We start from the raw sequence: 15,624 nt of genomic DNA, 5'->3' as shown, positions 1-15,624 counted from the left end.
CGGACTTTTGGCGGAAATGTTCCGCGGTAGTCGTCGAAAAAAAAGTACCAAAAATAAATTCCGTCTCTCCTGGGAAACTGTTACACAACGTGTGAGGCCTTGATTTCACAACTCACCTTGGATAACCCCCCACCCTTCCAAGCCAGTGTGGGTTAGTCATGTGTCCTTGTTGTAAAAACTGCCTTAATTAGAAAAGGGCTTTTACAAATCGAATCCATTTTCCGTCGGATATATTTAAGGTCGTATCTCGATACGCGCCCCCTTCCTCCTGAATCCGATGCCGTCCCCTCCGAGCATACCGACCGACCCAATGGGCCGATCTGGAAGCTTCTGCTGGCGGCCCGTCCGGTGTTCTGCCAATGTTTCATTTCTTCGAGTTAAAGATTGCTCGCACTTCCTCCCCCCGGCTCGAACCCCCGCCTCCCTCCGAGCGATGGCCCGGCAGCTCCCGGCCGGCGGCACCATGTGTGCACTCGGAAGGGGACGGCAACAGAAAATGACTGTTTCAATGGAAAGGCTTTGTTGTGTGTGTGTGTGTGTGTGTGTGTGTGTGTGTGTGTGTGTGTGTGTGTGGCGGGGGTGGGGGAAGAGGCAGCGTGGAGTTTAACACCCTCTTTGTTTTGCAGTTTTATGGCGCCGCCGTAAACGGGGGCGGAAGGAGGCGGGGGAATCAAAGTGCTTTCACTCGTGGATGCGACCTGTTTACTGCTTTCCCTGTAACCTCATTGCGCGACGCATCTCGCGACTTCAACCGTTCTGTTATTTTTTTTATTTTTTATTTTTTGCAAAGGGGGTCTTTTTTTTTTTCCCCCCCCCGCTTCTTTCTTTGGTCTTCCTCTGCAGCTTGCACTGTTTCTAACCATTTTACTGTGGGAGTTGTGTCAGCGGCGGGGGGGGGGAGGGCTATGATAGGAGGCAGACGAACCGTCACGGTTTTACCAAAACGGCAAAATGAATTTTGATGTTTCTCCAAAAAAATCAGAATATGCGATAGTGTTGTCGCTCTAAATGAAGGGATGCATCGGGACGACCAACCCCGACTGATGAAGAGCCTCAGATCGGACTGTCCTTCCTTTCTCTTGGCCACGAAGGGCTAGCTTCTATCCTCCACGTAAAACCCTTCTGTCCGTCCTCTGCGTTCATTTCCTGCGTCTTGGGGAACTCGCGGACTCGAGTGCAGCTAGCGGAGCGTCGCCGGCGGAAGATGTAGGGGAGCGGTGTCGCGCGGTATGCTCGGATGTGACCAGGGAAAGGAAATCAGAAGAGGAACACAACATGGTGTCGGCAGGACCGAGGGGAAGAAACACCGTGAGGCGTTTAATGGCCGTCCACTAGCGCCGCCTCCGGAGGTCGGTGGTTCAGATCCCAGTTCCTTCTGTCTGCATGTCAAAGTGTCCTCAGGCAAGACAGCGACTCATACAAGGCGAGAAGGAGGAGGCTGTTTACCGTTTGTCTCTCCTTTTTAAGAGCATACTAGTCAACCGCTCCTCCACCGGCGCCATGTTTGTTATCGTCTGAGACAGAACTGGGAGTGAAGGCCGATCTCTACACCGATTGGACCGGTTGTCCGACAACCATTGGAACGACATACGTTGTTGACAAGGACAGTGTGCAGTAAAAACCCCACCGGGAAGCAGATCCGCTTCTAGCTTACTTTCCGATTAATTTTTCGTTGGTCGATTGTCACCTTTCGTTCTGGCCCGAATGCACAAAAGCCATCTGTCCGAAGTCGACAATCTCTGCATCAAAGTATCGCGATCTTCACTTCTTCGGCGTTTCGGGCAGCTTGGAAGGTACCGGGGGTTCTGGGGAGAAGCTCGCATCCGTACACCGGCGTGCAGAAGCCGCGGCAGATGGCGGCGACGGCGGGGGAAGTAACACAAGCAGCCTTGATTAAAGATAATTCCCCCCCTTCGCCCGTTTGTCAAAACCGCAGCGTAGGACTCCTGCTAAGGTGGCGCGGCTTTTCTGCCGCTACGGAGGCAGGATGAGAAATCACTCCGTTTTGTGATGATGACAGAGTTAAATTGGCACATTTAGGCCAATTATATCCACTTAGTCTCCACGCTGGGATTTTGTTTTTTCATAAGGGTGACGTAGCCTTTGCTCATCCTTCGCCCCCCCCTCCTCCTCCTCCCTACGAAGGGGTTGAATGGGGCATTTCAGAAGCAGCATCTCTTCGTCATCATCATCAGCTTGCCTGCACGGTGTCTCTTTCAACCACAGCTGAATGAGGATGCTGCGCGCCGGGTACGCTTCTCGCGCCGAGGCTGAATTAATCACGGCGCTTAATAGATTCCCAACCTGACATTTTGCACCGGGGGGGGAGAACGGGAACTCGACATTTCGGCGCATTTATGCGGAACATAAGAAGCTAAAACGTTTTCACCTTCTGAGACGACCCCGAGACTTCTTAATTAACCGCTACAAATTACCCGAGCGCCGATCGGGTTTTTATCTGCGTCTCCCAGCTGTTTTCGGAGTTTCGACCAAGCGATCGGAAATCCCGATGGGGCTCCCGATGCTTCGGTCGCAACCGAACCCGTCCCCTTGCTTCATACTTCTCCGCAACTCTGTTTTAAATCTGGTGGTGTTTACTCCTCCGGGTACAAGGACGGGGACGGGCTCTCGTCCGACCCGGGAGCATCTGGATCTCCTCACCGCTCGGAACAGAAAGTGGGACGCCGAGTCCTCAAAGAGGCCGCATTTCATTGGCTGACTTCCGGGCGCCAGCGTTTTTTGCAAATACCGTAGTTTTCTGACTATTAAGCGCACCTGAATATAAGCCGCACCGGCTAAGAGTAGCAAAATAAATATATTGTTTTGCTTTTAATGAAATACATGACAGTAATATCTGCAAATAAGTCCTGGAAAGGATGAAAATAGATGAATCATGAACAACACAAGGAAAAGTCCATCCATGCATCCGTTTCCTATCCCCGCTCTGTGCTAGCTGATCGCTTCTGTACCGATAAGGTCGTCGTCTTCCGTGTCGGAACTGAAAAGCCATTTCATTGGTTTGATGTGACGCGTCTAAATGTTTTGGCGGCGCGAAACTCATCGTTTTTTAAGCCGCAATGTGAAAAAAGTAGTGGCTTATAGTCCGGAAATTACCCGGACTGAGAAGGTTGAAGGCCCTGAACTCCACCGGTCTTTCATTTGGGGTTAAACTCCGGTGGTTTGTCGCCGTCCCCCAAAGAAGTCCCTCGTGCTCTGTAATGTACATTTGTATTTAATTTAAGCTCCCTGTTGCATAAATAGATGTCACGTACGGATAAATGACACTTGTCTGGGAGGGGAAAAGGGGGACGATGGTATTTATTTCAGCACGCTGTCCAGGCCCATCGCTTTTTGAGATTAAACAACTTCCCGTCCTCATGTGCTGCTCTCACTTTACCAAAACAGTTCCGCAGAGCTGGGAAAGCAGCGCAATGGCCAGAAAACATTTGTCCAGATCTGACATGATGGCGGTTCCATCGCACACTAAGACTCCCATCTGTTCCCGGAATGCGGCCTGTCGTGTGACTCGCCGGTTGATTAGAACCATCATTGTCCGCCGAGGCCCGTCCAGCTCCGTACCCCTTCTGCCACGCTAATCACAATCACAAGTGTGCAGGCTTTCAGTCACGCTGTTGTCGTCCCCCCCCCCCCCCCGGCGGCGGACCCACCTTTTTCGACGGCGTCGCACGCGTGGCAAAACGGCCTCACTGCTGTTCTTTTGGCAAGTTGCGATTCCAGACTTCTTTTTTTTTTTTTTTTTTTTTTTTTTTTTACAAGCATCAGAAAGGGGGCAAGAAATGAAATCATGCACGTGCTAAATAGTCGTCTTTTGTTTCTCCGGCTCTGTAGCTTGTAAAACAGCATGATCGTTTACCGCCTGGGGGCGCGGCCATGACGGGTTAGCGGCGTCAACGCCGCGGCTCATCTGCAGAGGCCATTCTAGTCACAGAAACGACCCCCAGCTTGAAAATAGATCTGGCTGTGTATGTCGGCAAATACGAGATAGCGGTAGCACGAGCGCTAACTTTAGCAGCCTATCGGGCGCGCGTCTGTCTTGGGAGAATATTTGTACAGCGTTCTTTTTTTTTTTTTTCCCCCAGAAAAAGAAAGAAAACCTGCTTAACCTGCTTAAACTTCTTATCAAGTTGTGTATTTGCTTATTTACTTAGCGGATTTGCTCGTTAGCTGGGAAGCAGCGGCGCTTAAGCTAGGAGGTCAAAATAACGGGGCTTTTGAAAGTCTGTGTGATGTAAGAAACATTTTTGTTGTTTTTGTTATTTGGGAGTTATTGCTGTTGTTTTGCATTCTCATCATCTTCATCAAACAGTTTGTCCTCCTCTCTTCCCAATACTAGTTATTCTGTCCCGCTGAGGGGTTTGGTATCAATCAATACTCAACTGATTTTTCTGTTTAGAATTAAACGTCATGTGTTTGTGCTTTTAATCGGAAACCGAATGCTTCACAGAATATTTAAGTTACATTAGTATCGCTAATGGGGGGGTTGTATGTCTCTTTATGATGGTTGTGTTTCTCCATGACGTATTTGAGAGGGTGAATCATTGTCTGTTGCTCTGTGACTAAGGGGTTTAATGGTCGCGTCTCCAGATGATGTGTGAATGACGGAGTGAATGGTTGTATGTCCCTCTATGTCAGGGGTCTCAGACCCTATTTGAGCAATATTTTGAGCCCCTCGGCCTGAAATCAAATCTTTGTGTTAGTGCGGCCATTGTGTTTTTTTCTCACGCCCATCTGGGGGTTTCATACAGTGGGGTTTTAAAAAACAGGTAAGGAAAAAATGAAAAAGTAACTTTGCAATGTATTTTTTGCTTAGAAATTTGAAAACAAAATGATTATTGCGATGAAAAAACGTCAAGTGACATTGTTAAAATTATCTTTTCTCATTTCTATAAAAGAACAAAAAAAACGGGCAAAATGAAAAAGATTGATGTAATAACCACAATAGTAACCGTTAGCCTTGGAAATATTATACCTCCTCTTATACATGCTAACAATCAATTTTTAGATAAATTCTTGTGGAAATTTTTTCGCTTTTAACTTTTTGGGTGTAATTTCATCCATTCTTTTTTAATATTCATTTTTAATATTAATTCGGCATGTATTATTTTAGAGGAACAATTCATTACATAAAAAGATTTTTAGCATTTACCTGTTTACCTCCTTTACACTAAAACAAAGGAAAAATTTGGACTTAGTATTACTTCTCGGACACCCCTGCTCCACGTGATCCATCGGCTACCGATCCAAGGTGATACCCGCTTCTCGTCCGACGATGTCCAGGATAAGCGGTCCAGATGATGAAAAAAAAATGGCTTTTTTTGACTAATCCCATGTCGGTAATCAACTTTTGATTGGAATGGAAAGTATCAGTCGTCGCGGTTTGCAAGAAACGTTCATGACCCTCGCAGTTACAGCTCCGTGAGATAACCAGGTTTTCCAAACAGGAATCTGTGTGTGATTGATGCTAGCAGAAGCTGCTAATGACTTCATTGCGGCTAGCTACAGATGTTCGCTTAGCATTGAGCACTAAAGGTCTGCACCGCAAGAAGAGAGAAATCAGGTCTCGTTTCCAGGGCTGCCAGAACAGAATGACATCATTCCGTTCTGGCAGCCCAAGCCTGGGAGTTCTCCTAGCTTGTTCTCGACACATCATCCGGCAGAACCTTTTTCTCATCTGGCGTCCAAGAAATATTGTGTTTTTGGTCTGAAATTTGAAGTGGGCGTGGTTCATGCGCAAAATCAGAAGTGTTGTAATTCCCGCTTGTTTTGTGCTGGCGTGAGAGGTTGAGTACTGACGGCTAGTTTGGAGGATCCGATGGCCGAGTCGGTGTGAAAGCATGAAAATCCATAACGAGTCAAGTCGGGATTTATTTCCACGGCGCCAAATCGTGGTCGCCGGATGACGCTTTCCATGTAGGGCGAAGAGATAGACGTCAAGAGACACGGGGGATCCGAGGGTTGGGAGGAACAGCCACCGTGATCTATCACTAATAATTGCAGCAGCGCTAACATTTACCAGCTAATAGCTGACATGACAAAATAATAGCTGTAATAATCATAAAAGAACCAACAACGGTGGAAACATGGCAGGACCGCCGCAGTAGATCAAGCCACGCCCCCTTGGGAACCTGCCAAATGGGAGAGCCCAAGGACTCGGGTGAAGACACAAAGATAACACATTTAATAAGGCTTATAATAACATGCTAATGGCTAGTAATCGTTGTGCGCAAAGGCCAAAGGCATGTGTAGATGAAGAAGAATGGCGGGAGGAGATCCATCCCAGCCTCGTCCACCTCGCCGCCGCAGCCCGACTCGCCACGACCGATGCACTATAGGTTCTTGCCAAGTGTGAAATGTTACAGCCAGAGCAAACTCCTAGAGACAGATCGCAAATTTCTCGCTTCTTGGGGAGGATGATGTTGCAAAAGCAAAATTCTAATCTCAGTAGCCTTTAGAAAATAGCCTCCGGAGGGTATTTTCTTCTCTTTTCTAATCCTGAACAGACTTGAACCTACTTTCTGCACTGCAAGGTAAACCGTCAGTCTGAGGATATTTCAGACGGCTGTTTAAATGTGGTTGAACCCCCGTCGCTGTCTGACACCCAATTCCAGTCCCCGTTGGCTAATCCCCAGATTAATCTCAATGTTTAGGGTATGACCTTTTAAGGGGTCGTTTTGGATCGCCCGGGTTACCAGAGCTAGTCTACTTTGCCTTCTGTTGGATTCCGCCTGCATTTATCATCCATATTTTCAGCCCAAACCCCCATTAGAAGGTAGATTGAATCCATAATTGAGATGAATTCTTCATATCCTTCAAACAAATGAGACGCCATGATGCTCAGTTCCTCGCAGAGCTCGTATGAATGGGACTGTAGAAGTGGGTACTCAGAGTTTGGTGGGGATTTCACACTGACAGAACGGAATATATCTTTAAGTTGCATGGAGTGTGTGTTTGTGCATGTGGAAGATTGAAGATTACCAGCTTGGAAGCATCAAGGTACACTTGGTTCTTTACTGTTTAGTGTAACAGTGCACTTACCTGTTGAATGTGCACTCTATTAGTGTTGTTTTGTTCATTTCATGTCACCATGGCATCGTGAGAAACACTAATTCTAGTACATGTGGAAAAATTGACAATAAAGCTTCTTAGTTTTAGCATCAGCTAGAGGGAAAGGAAGGGTGTGGAAAATGGTGGCGTGACCAGCGGTGTTTTCTGAGCCGGAGGTTCTCTGGGAGTGAAGAAGATGGAGTGGTTCAGGACGACAGTACGGGTGGGGGCGTATTGTGGTCTGTCGAAATATATTTCCAAATGAAGCCTACATTAGAATGGTCAGATTGCCTAGTGGACTAATGTGATCTATTTTCCAGACTTAAAATGTGTAGTTCCGTGTCGGGGTGAAGGAAGGGGGTAGAATGAGTGGACGAAGGGCAAGAGAACAGGGAGTTAGTAGGTTGATTGACGTTGGTGGTCCCCAAAGGGAGCAGCCCAATGGAGAAGAAGTCCATAAGAGACTCCATTAATGCAGAGGGCGACGGCTTCATGTACCGGTGAAACAACCAACGTTTGCAAACGGCCGATCTGACGACTCCTGCCCGGCCTCGAGGGGTCGTAATGGTCACTTTCCAAGCTTGTATAACCCTCGCCGGACGTCAAGCGAACGCTTGCTGCACACAATTTGTGCGATTTGCGGCCTATTGTAAGTAGAAGTTAGTGGGCTTGAGGGAAGAGGATGCAGAGGAGAAGCAGATCTGGAGTTTCGTCAACGCTCTTTGGCCCATGTGCCGATACGATGAGTCACGGGCGGTAGCTAACCCCTCGCTACCGGTCGTAACCAATCCAAAAGCCGGAGATGACAAGAGAATACCCAACAACCGAAGGGATTATGAGGCAGCGCCGCGGCTACAAGGGCTTTTTTTTGTGTGGGTTATTTTCTTCTTTATCTTATGTGCATCTGCGTTGTGTCATCTAACAAGGGACACACCTTGGATCATTGTTTCGTCAACGACCACGATTTCATTAGTCACTGCAAATAGCGCATGCGGGCGGCATGAGCTTGTTTGGAAGACATGTGATGACTTTGTTTTTAATGACCTCACAGACCGATTCGTGTTTCTTTGAAGTGCACCGACTACGCTCGGGAGTTTGCGACACAAGATAATTTGCTGTAACCCGATCCGGTAGAGAGTCACTCGCAGATTGTTATATAAATAGACATAATGGTCCAAGTATGTGGGGTGTTTTTAAGGCCATCCTGGGAAAAGGCGCTTAAAAAGTTGTTTTTTTTAACTCTAGCGCCGCCACGAGAGTACGATACCGCAATGGGTACCTGGGTAGAAGATGATTGATCGATGGATCGGGGTACCGCTTGTTTTGGAGTCATACATCCGTCTTGTGGTAGCGTTTACGCCCCTCCCCCCCCCCCCGAGTCCCGGGCCAAAGGTGGTCGGGTTTACCGAAAAAGCGTAGCTTCACATGAGGAGACTCGAGCGCCAGGATCTGTCAGTCAACTGCTCACATAAGAAAGGGATTGATCGGTCACATTGAACATTCAATTTGCGTACAAATTGAGCAAAGTCAGATGCTTGGGCATGAAAGTTGACCTCTAACCAATTTCACAGAGGATAACTTGCCTTGAATGTTTTCTAAGAATAAAAGAGGGTATTTTTCTGGGACAAATCCAAGTAGTAGTAGTAGTAGTAGTAGTACTGCAAGTAGTGCCAACCAGCTTGACCTAAAAAAAAATAATAAAAATAAATTCTGATTCCAGTTCTGCTCATTGATTTTCCAGCTCTTATTGAGTTACAGTTCCAGGTCATGTGTTTCGATATTAACAAAGCATTAGATTAATATTAACATGGCAAACAGGCTTGGATAAGTGCGTCCCCGGAGGTGCTTTTTCTGGAGGTGGTACATCAACTTCGGCGTATCTTCTGAACGTGCGGATGAACCCGAGTCGGGCCGGTAAAGCGGGAGTTCCTCTGCGCAGCGGCGATGCGTTGACAGTCGTCACAAACTCGTGCCAGCCGGCTCTCATCAACAATTATTTGTATTTGAGGTTCCCTCGCCGCTAATAAACACGACGGCACTCACCTTGTTCATCCCTTTGCTTGCTCTCCGCCAGAGGACAGTGGCTCTTTAATGTATTCTACTTTATTTATCCCTTGCGGGATATTCCTTGTCTGCATTTAACCCATCCTGGGTGAACCATGAGCAGTTGGCCATCATCTAGCGACGTCAGGGGAGCAGTTAGACGTTCGGTGTCTTGCTCAACAACACTTGGACACACAAGGAGGAGCCGGGAATCGAACCGGGAATTATCGATTCCAAGGACTTTTTAGAGCGAAGGTGACAAACTCAAATACAAAGTGGGCCAAAATTCAAATCTGGGACAAAGTCGCGGACCAACATTGATGTTTCTTGAAAAAAAATCAGTGACCCTTTTCACCTGAACAAGTTGTACCTAAAAACTGTATATGGAACAAGCAAAGGTTAATACTAGGCAATATGTAACTTAATATTAAAAACTGAAATTCAACTTAAAAGAACACATCAATGGTATCTATTATCTAAATAAAAATTACATAAAAATCGCGTGCTTCTTTTTGTTTGCAACCTTCTGAGTTAAATTTTAACCTTTTACCACAGGCTGATGATAATGTAAAAATTAAATAATAATAATAATGATAGCGCATCAAGAAAACATTGATTATAGCTCAGTTTGCTACACGCTATCTACTCTGATCATCTGCCTTTCTTTTTGCTATTTTTCAGAAGGGTAGTACGTTACCAGTATTAGCATATGGTTGCTATGCTAACTGTCAACAGAGGAGAAGACGTTTATGGGTCCTGTCGTGATTTTCGTGCCAAAATACCAGCAGAGCATTCATGGATTTGTGGTATTAGCAGTACATGCGCTGTAAGCTATAATACCGGCGGGCCGGCACATTTTATTTAGTATGGCTTTGCAAGGTAAACCAAAAATAATGACACTGCGGGCCAAAAGTGGCCCGCGGGCCAGAGTTTGACACCTATGCTTTAGAGTGTTAGCTCACGCTAGAATCATGCTAATCATATGAAAATGAAAGAGAAAGCTGGTGTGTTTGGAAGAAGGTTTCGATTTCTCTTCGCCGTGGAGTTGACTCGCTCTCCAAGTTTGCGCGACGGTTCCTCCTGGTTCTCTGGTTTTGGAGACGTTGAATCGTCCAAACGTAAACGGTTGTTCGTCTCGAAGCGACATATGAACGATAGCGAGAACGCTTACATGTCTTCATATGGGATCGACCGGCGGTCGGTCCTGGTTGAACGCCGCCTCTCGCCAAATGACAGCTTGGATAGCCCCCCCTCCCCTCGCGACCCTGAATCCAGGATAAGCGGTGCAGATGATGAATGAATAAAAGAATAAAGATCCGGGGACGGCTTGCAGCTATTGTTTGCATCCAATAAATATTTATCTCTTTTAGGAAGAGATTAGCAGAACTATTAATAGACCCTTTTGGTACCTAGAGAACTTGACGTCGGGGATTCCTCGGAGTCAGCTGTCATTCCGAAGAACGGACACGGTGACTTTTCCTGCCGTGGTTGCGCATTTGACTATTAATAAATGCTGAATAACCGTCTCCTTGAACCGCAAGCCTTTGCACGAATTTGTTTGTCGCCCCCCCCGACTCCCAGCCAATGTCATTGTTTCCTGCCAAAAATAGACCAAAAACATGTCCGAGTATCAACACGCGATGAAACAAAGGGTTTGGACATATTTTGGAGCCTATTTGAAGACGCTAACTGTGAATTCATTGTTTTGTTCGGCTTTGTTATTGGAGGTTTTTCCTTCCCCGACGTCTAAAATAGAAGTTGTTGCTCCACGCCGTCCGCCGTAGTCGGGCTCTGTCCGCCGCCGACGGCGAGTGATTGGCGCTGGAAGGAGGTAAGTCTAAGGATGGCCGGACAGAACGGGATTGCACGCATTTCCATCGGATCGCGGGTTGTTTTGTTTTGTTTTTTTTGCAAAGATCTCCCAAGCACTGGAAGTAGATCGCTAATAAAACTTAGCTATTTAGACTACGTGCTCGCCGACGGCCTCCTCTTGCTTTCAGAAGAGCCCTTTATTGGACATCTTTCTTGAAAAGGGCGGCAGATCGCGGTGAAGTACAAGAGAGTTACAACGTGTTCGTGTCAGATGCTAACTCCTTTTAAGCGGTTAGTTCTGGCGGGTGATTAACGGCCGGCCCCACGGCTCACCACCGTCCCGGCGGGTCGCTAACAAGGAGCTTCTCGACTCCGTTGAGCTCTATCCTTTTTTTTTTTTTTTTTCTTATTAACAGCGATGTAGCTCAAAACCAAAGCTGCGAGGGCGTCTGGAGAGTCGAGCCTCGCTTCCCACAGTTTCGGGTGATCAATGGGCTCAGACGCGCTCCGCAGGCCGGGCCGAGGGGCGGGTTTCGCCCGCTCCGTGTCCTCCTTTCCCGTGATTTACTCGCCTTTTGAAATTTCTCTTGAGAGAGCGCGAGATAGCGCATCGCCGTCCGTGTCGGATAAGTCTTCGACTTGAACTTTGGGCTCGAGATAGAAGTATTCTGGCGCTGCAGACCTGGGTTGACACGCTCCGCTTGTCCTCTGGATGCTAGCAATAACCCAGCCGGGTCACGCTGACCTCTTGAATCGGCGCCCTGCCCGAGGACGCAATAAAAGGACCTCTCTCTTGCCAGAATAAAAAAAAAAAAAAGGCTGTGATATTTATATAGGATTTGTAGAGCTTCTTTTTTTTTAATCTCAATGAAGAGCGTCACGGCGCTAAGCCGTAGGGCTTTCACGGTTATAAAGAACGACAAAAAAACATCTCTGCAGCTCTGCCTGTTTGCTCTCCTGGTGATGAACTGTTTGCATTCAAATAGGGAAGTTCACACTCCAGTTCTCAGAGCAGGACATCAGAAGGCCAACCTTGGATTGCTTTGTTTATTTGTTTTAACGCTCGCGCTTTCAACGTTCCAGGATAATCATTCATAAAAAGAATTAAAAAAACGAGCCCACGTTTCCCGCTTCCTGGATCGGAGGACCTCCGTCCGTAACTTTTAACCACGTTGGTCTGGTGGAAAATAAAAAGAAATGTGTTTTTATTACATTTAGCGGCGCTTAAGTTACACGCTGCAGTGAAAAAAAAAAAATTCAGCGGTAAATAAAGGACTTCTTAGCAACTACCTTGATGTGGTTTAGTCCTGAAAGCGGCTCTGCGGTGGCTTGACGTGATAATTGGCTCCGTCTGGGATTTATTTTACCATTTTTTTTAACTTTAATTGAATTCTGCCGCCTATCCCTCTGCATGTTTCGCCAAACGGTATTTCATTTCCCCAAGTCTTCCCATTTTGCATATCGTTGTGGTTCACCTGGTGGTGGTTTCGGGCGGAGCGGCCGTCCCGTCCAATCGGAAGGCCAAACGGAGACTATTTACCGTTCGTATCACTGATGGATTAAGTGACCGCATGGAGGTCTGAGGTGGAATTTGCTCTGTAAAGAGAAGATGGAAAGCCAGAATGTGCAAACAGAGGTTTCCATCTGCGGCGGCGGCGGCGGCGGCAGCTCCCGTCCGTCCGTCACCGACCTCTCCGCTCATCCTGGAAGGCTGGATTTATTTCGCGCGGTGGAAAAGACCGGAGGGGTGTCGTCTCGGAGAGGGGGTGGAAATAAAAGAAAACAATAGCAGTTTGATGCTGCCAAAAATAACGTGTCACATTGATTTTTTTTTTTTTTTTTTTTTTTATTTCCTCTCGAAGTGGATGGAACCTCATCTCTTTTTTTTTTTTTTTTTTTAACGCCAGGGTTTCTTTCCTGCGCGGCGAGGAAGGAACACGAGGGTCGGCTGATATCGATCCAGGCGTCCCGGTGGCCGCGGGACCGGAAGCGAAAGAAAAAGAGCTAAACCCGGTCGTTTTAAGTAAAGCGCGTTTCCGAGCGCAGGGATGCGGAGGGTCGGCCGCTCCGGCAGGGGAGATGGTGTAAACCCGTGCACGGAGGGAGAGCGAGGCCCTGCAGTATCCTGTGTGTCAGCAGCCTGCATGTGTGAGACATTGCCTAGCGGAAGTGCATCACTGGCAGATATCCAAACCCCCTCCTCCCCTCCAAACACTCCCCCGCTTCCCTTCCTGGTCTATCTTCCTCTTGTGTCTCCGAGAACACAGTGTCCCTTTAAGACAGCTACTCGGAAAAATGTATAGCGCACTTATAATCTGGGTTTCACGCGTCGCCGTTTTTTTTTTCTCTCTCAGTGTTTAAAGAAAAAAAAATAGACGCCGCCGCTCATGTGGTTTTACAATGCATTGTTTTGTTACGCCGCTGCGTCTGGATTGGATCGCCGCCGTGTCAATCGTGTGTTTTGAACCCGCGGTTTTGCAAAGAAGGGGAAATAAAAGAAAGGGGGAGGGAGGGAGGGGGCTGCTTCTTTTCTACAATGTCAGCACAGGAAACATGTTGGGAGGATGTAAACACCTGCAAAGCCCTCCCCCGCCACCGCTAAACCCGGCAGACAAACACAGAAAGCGTACAACGCCACGTGCATCTTACAGCACGTTACTTTCCAGAGGGGGTCGGCTTCTCAGAAGGCAGTCGACGCCGAAAACGAAGTCCAGCTGCAGGGTTGAGTTGCGACACCCGCTTCGCCGCAGGCGGCTTCAAACTGTTGATTTGTATTCAATACAGGCGGGGAATTGCACCGATTTTTAAAGTGTGACATCGTCAAGAAAATCACTGTTTGGTTCTGTTGGGGGTGTTTCCCTTTTTTTTTTTTTAAGTTCACGCCCTCACCTTCTGAATCTGGTGTCCTGCAGGCATGGAAGAAACGCTGGTTCATTCTCCGCAGCGGACGCATGAGCGGTGACCCGGACGTGCTGGAGTACTACAAGAACGACCACTCCAAGAAGCCCATCCGGGTCATCGACCTCCACTGCTGCGAGCAGGTGGACGCCGGCCTGACCTTCAAGAGGAAGGAGTTCCAGGACAGCTTCGTGTTCGACATCAAGACTTTGGACCGCACCTTCTACCTGGTGGCCGAGACCGAGGAGGAGATGAACAAGTGGGTCCGCGCCATCTGCCAGCTGTGCGGCTTCAACCAGTCGGACGACAACAACGGTAGGGGATTCCGGCTTTCTCGACGGCTTTTATTTTTCCGATTTCGGTAAAAAAGAAGACCGTTTTAGGTCAAACTTTGCTCTGCGTTATCGCTTCATCATTTCGGGGATTTGCAAAGCATAGTCTCATGAAGCCCGACGGCAAGTCCTTTTTTTTTTTTTTTTGTTGTCTTGCTACTTCATAGCATTGTACAGGACTGACTGTAATGCATTTAAAAAAAAACAAAAAATTACTTTTTCATGATATTCTACTATTTTGAGATAGGATTTTTGAGTTTTCTTAAGATGTAAACCATAATCAGCAATATTAAAATAATAAAAGGCTTGCAATATTTCAGTTGATTTGTAATGAATCCAGAATGTATGACATTTTTGTTTTTGTAATTGCATTACAGAAGATATCTGCGTTATCGCTTCATCATTTCAGGGATTTGCAAAGCATACTCTTATGAAGCGGCTTTCCGCCTTGCATCTTAAAATGCAATCTTTTTTTTTCCCCTTTTTTTCTCAATCCTTGCTTTTAGAGGTAACCGTCAAGTTCAATTGCGCGGATTCTCCATTCGCATCTGCTTGATCCCATTCAAATGACTGCCTAGCTATGCTATGCTAGTTGTAGTTCCTGGTTTTGATCAGGAAAAAATATACATCCCCCGCCATTTAATAACATTAAATATCATTTAATAATATTTCTATGGGTTCTGTAGCATTCGTGGTCCTCGTCTTCGTCTTCTTCCTCACCCCGAAGGCTGTTGTTGCCATCTGGCGACCTTCGGACGTTAAATCGTCGCCCCACATGATTGATCATCTGTAAAATCTAATTTGTCCAGGTGTGAGGTTTTAAAAACAAAACACAGAATCAGCTGCTCGCGGTGAACAAACCGCCGTCGTGATGGAATCCCCCCTTTTCCAGATTCAATAGTCAAGAGGAGGAAATGTCACGGATACTCAACGGTCGCTGTTGTGGGTGGGGGTTGTTATTCCAATCCGAGTGCCAGCGACAGTTGCCTTAAATTGTTGCTTCACATCTGGCCTGTTTGTCACGACACCGGGTCGCCTCTTAAATCTTTAGTTCCTGTTTTCTTTTTTCACAGACTCCCCTTCCCAAAGCCCGCGTTTGCCATTCGGCCCTCTCGTTCCGTATGCTTCGGGTTTTCCGACCGTCTCAATGTTAGAAATCAAGGCATCCAGCTCGTGTTGTTTCATTTGTTTTCTGAGTCTGCTTGCGTGTTACATAGAAAAAAAAAAAAAAAAAATCTCAAAGATGGTTTTGTTTTGTCATTCGTACGTTCACGGCTGCAGGGCAGAGCTGCTGAGCTCACCGATCAACGCATTGCGTCATGGACGCTGTCATGGAAAGCACAGAAATGCTATTAGGAGAGGCAGTTATGGATCACGAGCGAGGGGGAAATGGAAAGGAAATTATAGAACTACTTGCTAAATTTGTTTGCTCAAAGTGGTTGTACTTCCCTCTTGATAATCTGCGTCCAAAAGG

General features: G+C 47.0%; 1 protein-coding gene across 2 annotated transcripts in view; it reads left to right on the top strand.

Annotated features, from left to right (window-relative positions):
- Positions 1-15,624, top strand: part of gab2 (GRB2-associated binding protein 2) — a 37,197-nt gene that overhangs the window by 4,904 nt on the left and 16,669 nt on the right. For both annotated transcript variants that reach the window (XM_086164912.1, XM_086164911.1), the window contains exon 2: positions 13,833-14,133. In XM_086164912.1, coding sequence (XP_086021038.1) covers positions 13,833-14,133 — 301 coding nt within the window. The remainder of the gene's footprint in view (positions 1-13,832; positions 14,134-15,624) is intronic.

Source organism: Fistularia commersonii, chromosome 18 (genome assembly GCF_037954325.1).
Source record: "Fistularia commersonii isolate RoL2024-O1a breed Wild chromosome 18, RoL_Fcom_v1.0, whole genome shotgun sequence".
In the NCBI taxonomy this organism is placed as follows: domain Eukaryota; kingdom Metazoa; phylum Chordata; class Actinopteri; order Syngnathiformes; family Fistulariidae; genus Fistularia; species Fistularia commersonii.
The sequence above is the reverse complement of the archived record's forward strand: the minus strand, read 5'-3'. Positions and strand labels throughout refer to the sequence as shown.